At 36.4% G+C, this 7715-nt stretch overlaps 1 protein-coding gene across 8 annotated transcripts; it reads right to left on the bottom strand.

The window, feature by feature from the left end:
- Nucleotides 1–4179: 4179 nt before the first annotated feature.
- LOC311094222 (uncharacterized protein) lies at nt 4180–7392 on the bottom strand. 8 transcript variants are annotated; one of them, XM_084132003.1, is made up of 6 exons: nt 6967–7392; nt 6204–6281; nt 6053–6105; nt 5757–5971; nt 5430–5589; nt 4180–5335 (listed from the first exon to the last, which is right to left on the bottom strand). In XM_084132003.1, exons 3-6 carry the CDS (start codon nt 6069–6071, stop codon nt 5325–5327), a joined length of 405 nt encoding a protein of 134 aa, XP_083988129.1. In that variant the 5' UTR covers nt 6072–6105; nt 6204–6281; nt 6967–7392; the 3' UTR covers nt 4180–5324. The 8 variants fall into 8 exon arrangements, with proteins under 8 accessions (XP_083988129.1, XP_083988131.1, XP_083988132.1 ...); XM_084132005.1 differs by having other exon boundaries at nt 7179–7389; XM_084132006.1 differs by lacking the exon at nt 6967–7392 and adding an exon at nt 6362–6851.
- Between the last annotated feature and the right edge of the window lie 323 nt (nt 7393–7715).

The raw sequence follows: 7715 nt of genomic DNA, 5'->3' as shown, positions 1-7715 counted from the left end.
TTTAGAGCGTGATAAAGGAATGGTTTTGGGTTTGTCAGTTGTTCAATTGACATGGATCCCATGATTTAAGGATTTCTTACATTTTTCTGACCCCCCTGCAAATTTGTGCCATTCATTCTGGTGTTGTTTCTCCGTGTACAGGTGTAATCTATTTCCCTGACTTACTTTTACCCAGTCAATACTGTGTGTTGTAATATTTTTACAAGTTAAAATTATAACAAAGCTGTTTTGAAAAGAGATGGCCACCAAACCGTACACTATTACTGGACCAAGTATGTTGGTGATCTTAATTGGGAGAATATTTTGTTGTAATATCCTAGGGAAGAACGGGGATGGTATAACAATGTTTGTTTGAGCATCAGAGTAATTTGTGATAGATCTCTCAAACTTTAATACACGGTAGCTACATTTGTGTACTATAAATAAAACTAACTTGGATGTGTACTACACAATCACAGATTATGTGAGTTAATGTCAAATTCAAAGATTTCCGTTGTTACAAGCTACCCCACAACTAGGGTGGGGTGTAACACTAGCCTGGATAGATGTAACAATGAGGTGATTTGCTGAAATAAGATGAACACTAATTTATGCAATAACTTTATTGAAGAACAAAAAAAAAATCACTTTTGAATAAAGTTAATTTAAAGTGACAAAAAAATTATATTGTATTTCTTTTAGGACTTTAAATTTAGCACAAAACAACTGCCTTGAGTGTTTTGCGGCATCACATAATAATAAAAAAAAAAAAAAGTGTTCAATTGAGGCAAATGTTTTTATCTGATAAGAGACTTGCACATAAACTACGATGAAAACATATTTACCACATGAATCCTTAACAGGATGTGATTAATAACTGGACTGGATTGGAATCATCATAAGGGGTTGGTTGTAACATTTTTAATTAACTATTACAACTATTCCCAACCCAAACAGCCAAAACATAGCTAACTCTTTTTGCATGTATGCAAAGCATCAAATTAAACTAGAGAAACAGCTACTTTAGGTTATGCAAGTCAAATAATTGTATCTATAATGAAATGGATGCTAAGCAAAATATAATCCTGACGATTTACTTTTCCTGAAAAGTTTTTTTGTGTGTGTGTGTGTGTGTGTGTGTGTGTGTGTGTGTGTGTGTGTGTGTGTGTGTGTGCATAAAATCTTCAGTATTGCTCACAGTCACTTCTCCTATGAGCTCAAAAAGGTGATGGGAGTGTATGATATTGATGACATCACCATAGCTCTGTTCTAACTTGTTAAACTGACAGTGCTACAACACTCCCTGCTCTCTCCCTATATATTTGTTACAAATAAGATGATAGAAATTTCTTTCAAGATAATACTTTGTCATGTTAAATACTTTCTTTGTATATTTAAGGACACTGATGTGAGCTGCTCTTTTTGTTCTTTCCCACTGGAAACTGTGCCCCATCTTTTGTTGGCATTGTAGCTATGTGAAAAAGCTGTTGGATATGCATGTTTATAGTTGACAAATTCATTCAGATTTTTTATATATATATATATATATATATATATTTTATACTTTTAAGGTATGATAACGTATTAAAAATGAACCATATTTACTTCATCTTACAATTTTATCAGTTAAATTTCACAAACACAGATGTAACTGTACTATTAAAAAGCTATAAAGTGTAAACTCTTCTACAGGTCTTTTTGTAAAAAGGCATGTTTATTTGTGGACTGACTCCACAAATATTTTTATTAATATTTTTATTATATTTACTATTTTATCATATTTTTTATTATTACTACTTTTTTTTTCATTTTGACCCCCTTGACTCTACTATTGTTCGAAGAAAAAAGAAAAAAACTTCAGAAAGTATTCAATGGGGGAAAAAATAGAAAACAAATTCTAACCAATGTGCACTGCTTCAAAGCAGACACGAATCAGTCTCCGCATGAAGTCAAAAGGTGCGTTATGAATATGAATGTCAAAACGATGGGTGCGTTTGACTTAACGCAGCTTTGCGCAGACCGAACGGTGTATGATATCAAAGTAGCCTACCGCGAGAGTGATTCAAAAGCATTTGAAGCCCCCTGCCCTCTAATCGCTCTCGCGGTACTTTGATGCCATACACCGATCGGTCTGCGTGAAGTCAAACACACCTATCGTTTTGACATTCATATTTAGTGTGAATGCAGTCACGGGAACGAAGCATCTAACGGTATCAGCCGCATTCCCAATGAAGGCAGTGCCTCCTAAAATACTGGATGAGAAATTATTGTACAAAAAATAAAATTAAGTAAATATTAAGAAATATGAGACTGAACGGTGTATAGACACTTTTTAAAGTGACGCTGTCCACAACAGCAGTTAAGGTTTCAGCCTCTATGGTTTCAGCAGTGGACAGCTATAAAGTAAAACAGTGGAACAACACATAGAAAATGCTAACATTTTCTATCAATAACAAAACCCTTCATATACAATTTATTCAATTACACATGTTTTGGAAAAAATAAGCTATATATCACATACACCTGTGAATAATGTGGACTTCTGATTTTTTTTTGGTCATTGTATTTACTGACCAGAAAACTAGACTACATGATATAAATTTGTATATTTAATCTGCTTTCTATTTTCAGACAGATGTTTAAAAAAAAAAAAAAAAAAATATATATATATATATATATATATATATATATATATATATATATCAGGCAGATAATGTTAAATGTGACTAAAACCTTATTATTGTGGCCTTGAATAATACAAAAAAGAAAAAACTTCATTACCTTATGATTGGCCTGTCTGATGTATCAAAGTAAACAAGTACTAAAAAAAAAAATTCTGTTCACATAAAATACACAAAATCTGAAAATGTTATGGTGTGCATTAAGAAAACATGCTTAAACTTAAGTTTATATATTTGGTTTTAATATCACATTACGTTCACTTAATGTAATCCAAGATTTCTTTTTAATCATGTTTTTTTTTTTTTTTACCTGGAAAATGTGTCAATGTTAAATGGAAACAAAAATATACATATAAACATCTGTCAAACACTATGGTCTTAAAATTATAGCCGTTTTACCTCTTCAGTTATACTATTACTTATTTCTGAATGTTCTGATCCAATTTGACTTCTGATCTGTAATGCTGCCTCAATCATAATCATACACTGTTCGTTGGCTAGAGGAGAACTGCCCCCTGACTGAGCCTGGTTTCGGTTCCTTGCCACTGTTGCCTTTGGCTTGCTTAGTTGAGGACATTTAATATTTAACCATATTATTAATCTGCCTGCATTGACACCATTATATGAGAACTGAGCTGAGCTCCAGAGGAACTGTACAGAAATTAACTAAATAAATATTTTTTTATAACAAAAATGAACCATCACTGAACTTAAGCTGGACTATGACGCTATTTTCTTCTAGATCTGCTGTACAGCAGAAACAAACGCATCACTGTAAAGCTGCTTTGAAACAATCTTTATTGTAAAAAGCACTAAAGGTGACTTGACTTCTGATATCAAACCCAGCTAACAATTTATGGTTCCCAGAACGTTCGTTTTTGGTTGCGGGAACGTTCCCTTAAGGTTAGGGTTTGGTTAGGTTTTAGTCTTTAGTTGCATTGCAACCTTTAGGGAACGTTCCCCTAACGTTCTTTTTTTACATTCCCCTAACCTTTAAAAAACTTTAACAATTTTATTATTACTTTAAACTGTCTGTGCATGAGCAAGTTTGAATTATTATATATTAGCAGGAATGAATGAGTAAACTTGACAGGATTTAAATATAATAATACTTTAATATACAATATAAAATTAACAATAAAAGGCTATATATATAAAAACTATAATACAAGAATCAGAATCAATTTTATACAGTTTTAGTATACAACTATACAAATAAGACATAATATCAATACAAGTACAAATGGAGTGGGATGAAGAGTGCAAATGTAAGTGCAAATGTAGTGTGCAAGATGCATATTGGAATGATAAAGTATGTAATGTTTAGGTGAATGGCCAAATTGGCAAAAATACAATTGCTTTAATAAAAAAATAAAAAATAAAAATAGAGCTCCATGGTTTTGAAGGCTCAAATAAAATAAAATCAAGTATATTTGTATAGCGCTTTTCACAATACAGATTGTATCAAAGCAGCTTCACAGTATTAAATTAAAATAAAATAATACAACAAGGTTTGTTTCTAGTGGAATTTATTGATTGATAAAATAAAATTAAATATCCCCAAAATATCCCCAACTGAGCAAGCCAAAGGCAACAGTGGCAAGGAACCGAAAAAACTCCATCAAGTGACCTAATGGTGTTCTAAAACTCCATCAGGTGACCTAATGGAGAAAAAAAAAAACCTTGGGAGAACCCAGGCTCAGTCGGGGACAGTTCTCCTCTGGCATTTATGAACTAGAGGCCGGATTGTAGTTTGAACTGTAAGATTAAAAATATTATATGAATGCCTGGCTCAGTCCTTCTCAGCTGGCCTAAAAAGAAATAAAACAAAAGTTTGATATGTCATACTAAGAATGAACATGTTGACAAAAGCAAGACAAATTGCCTTACTAACAACCCTGTTTTTTTTAGATTCAGATTTATTTATTCAGACATTTAAACATTTAACAAATTATGACATAAATCAACATAAAAATAAAATATTGATAGTTTTCCCATTCCTTTGATTATTATGAACATCACATAGACGAATTTCAATTTACCGTCTGTGTGGGGCAAACTTCTAGCCTAGAAATCTAGACGCACCCTAGCGGCAGCAAAATGTATTTTGCAGCCAGGGCAGTCTAGCAACTCTCCATTGACTTTCGAGCTGCAAAAACCTAAATTGGGTCAGGCCAATCACGTCGTGTATAGAGTAGGCGGGGCGGGCTTAACATAATGACGACAGAGTTGCGACGGTTCCCTGCTACTTGAAAACAAAGAATGGCGGCTGCTGGCGAACATCTTTCGAATCGCCTTTGTCCGCGACTCTGGAGGACTTGGAGTTAAGTTTTTCTCTGAGAAAAGAGCAAAGAACGGCACTTAAGTCATTCTTAAAAAAAGGAAGTTGTGTTCGTAGTTTTGCCGGCCAGATATGGCAAAAGTTGAATCTATCAACTAGCTCCGCTGTTGGGAAAACGCTCTGGTTGGTTGAAGCGCTGTCCTATTGCGTGCAGAGGGAATTTGAAAGACAGCCGTTTATCCCGCCCCTCGGATTGAGCCGTGTCTATGGTGAGTTGCCAGACCCAACATCTTGATGTAGGTCTGGCTTGCCAGGCTAGCATACTTCAGCACTTGCCCAATCAAGTCCTCCACGTCTGCTGCAGTCAGCGCAGGGAAGTTTTTCTAGGAGGCCGCTAGAGTAGAAGTCAAAATGAAGCAAAGTTACAAGTCAAATTAAAACCTCCAAGCTAAGCATAATACTGATGTGTACAATAAAATAACACATGCCTGTTATAACCCTGCAGATTGTCAGGTCCTGGAAGGCCTTCTTTGCCTTTCTGCCCCGCAGACTATACTGTTTCAGCATGTCATTGGTTGCCACTCGCCGTAGCATGCGACGGATGGCAGTACCTCCGGTCGAACCTCCAAGGGTTGTCAGGAAAAGTTGCTGTAAAACATATAGAAATACAAATTATACATGTAGAACAAAGTGGAGAGCTTGTACAATCTCATTTTGTAAGAGCCGTCAGTTCAGTGATATTGATATTTGAAATTATGCAATTATATAGTGTAATCTTAAGGCAGGGTAGGGCAGGACTATGGCCACTTAATTACCATTTTGTCCCTCCTCTCCTGTTGACCGAGACTCCTGTCGAACTCCTCCAGCTCTGTGACTGTTGAGCAGGGCGACAGCAACAGGTCATCGACTGGAGCAGAGGGAGGTGCCTGGGAGCTCCTTAAGAGCATGAGCAGCTCATCCATCTTCTGCTCCATCTTCTCCTCAAATGCGTCCATCCGCTGTGCCATGCGGGTAATGGATGTCCTCACAGCTACGGAAAAATTAATGGTGTTAGTTTCAGTTGTTATACATTATATACTTGCATGTGAACAACTTAAGGGAGTCTTCTTACCTCTCATTTCAGTCTCCATGGCTGAGCCACCTCCCTCTGTGTAATGAGTTCTGCTGTTAACAACAACAACAACAAAAAAGTCAAGTTACTCTCAAGTTCCTTGTCATGAAATTGTATTTAATTGGAAATGGAAAATTCAAAGCCACTGTACCTTCAGGCCGAGCTTGCGTCACAATAGACCCATCCAATTCTGGGCGACCGGCTGTTTTTCTGTGTGGTGTTTGCTCATCTAAAAAAAAAAGTAGATATGATTATTGGTCAGTTCATTTATGGTAGGTTTCTTGCACATGGCAAAAAAAAAACACTTACATGCAGGTGGTGGAGGCATTATGTTTATATTGCCAAGGAGATGTAATCTTTGTCGTGCTACTAACGTTAGCTAGCTAGTAGGTTAGCCTGCAGTTTCATGAACAGAGCTTCACTTAATACTTCCATTACAGGCTTTACAGCATACAGCCCTCGGATGTATCGTAAGATAAGTGTTAAACCCTAAACCCACATCGGATCTTAGGGACATAAGTTATAAGATATTACGTTAACGTTAGCTACCTAGCTCCATTATTTAGCTTGAGCCGATAGCCCCGGCAGTTTTGGGAAATGCTAATGACGTTACATCCATGTAACAGGCTTTACAGCATAGCATACATCCCTCGGCTGTATCATAAGATAATACCATGGATATATTAATAATCATAAACACATAATGTTATAAACACAATAACACATGGTGAATTACAGCCATTAGCTGGAGCTATATATCCATTATTACAGCTAACGTTACAGGACCCATATGAGTCATAACAGTCATATGAGCATGCGCAGTGCCGGCCCTACGAGGGAAAGGGCTTAAGGTTAAACCCCAAACCCTTGCATTACAACCACAACATCATGAAACTGTAACATATTTCACTTACTTTTTCGTGAGAATGTGAAGCTGTGTAGGTCGTAGGTCTTTGGTTGTTTTTCCAAGACTTTCTGATAGTGAACGGTCTAACGTTACTGGGTTCTACTTATGCATTTTTTCCCAGCCAATCAGGAAAATCAGGACACTAAAACGTGTCATAACGTTAAGGGCTCCAATATACCTGTGCTCAAACACACCAATTTATCTCGAGCGTCTATTTACCTGAAAGCCACTAAAAGACGGGTTCCCAGGCAAGTTCTGTGTATCCAGAAGGAATTTGGTGTATGTAAATAGCACAACACGGAAGTCAGGACAGGACTTCAATCGGTCACCTGAAAGCAGGAGAGGCATCCAGCTGCAGCCCCGCAGACTCACTTCTTGCTAGACACCAGTGGCTGGACACCAGTGGATGGACAGCAGACGTCATTTCCGTATCGTCATTCACTTTTCAAATTGACGTCATTTCCGTATCGTCATTCACTTTTCAAATTTGACGCGCCATGCAGATGTCAGCGGTAAGAAAAAATAATAAACTGTCGATGATTTATAGGTCATGTCAGAATTCAAATGCACAAACTAGCTAGTTAAAAAAAATCATCTTGTTTTCAAGGTACTGTGTCGTGTTTTTTAAAGGTATTAGTGAACTCTGGTGTGCCTCAATTCTAGAGCTAGGTTGCTACAATAGATTTTCCAATTAAATCGTTCTTTGAGTTGGCCTTGAATCAACACTTGTACTCTAATATAGTTAAATATAAACAT

This window comes from Abramis brama (genome assembly GCF_963993115.1).
Source record: "Abramis brama genome assembly, chromosome: 12".
In the NCBI taxonomy this organism is placed as follows: domain Eukaryota; kingdom Metazoa; phylum Chordata; class Actinopteri; order Cypriniformes; family Leuciscidae; genus Abramis; species Abramis brama.
The sequence above is the reverse complement of the archived record's forward strand: the minus strand, read 5'-3'. Positions and strand labels throughout refer to the sequence as shown.

Coding starts and splice junctions, on each gene's coding strand:
- LOC311094222 (XM_084132003.1), bottom strand. Junction 5,590..5,756: donor AGGAGAGGAGGGACAAAATG/GTAATTAAGTGG, acceptor TATGTTTTACAG/CAACTTTTCCTGACAACCCT.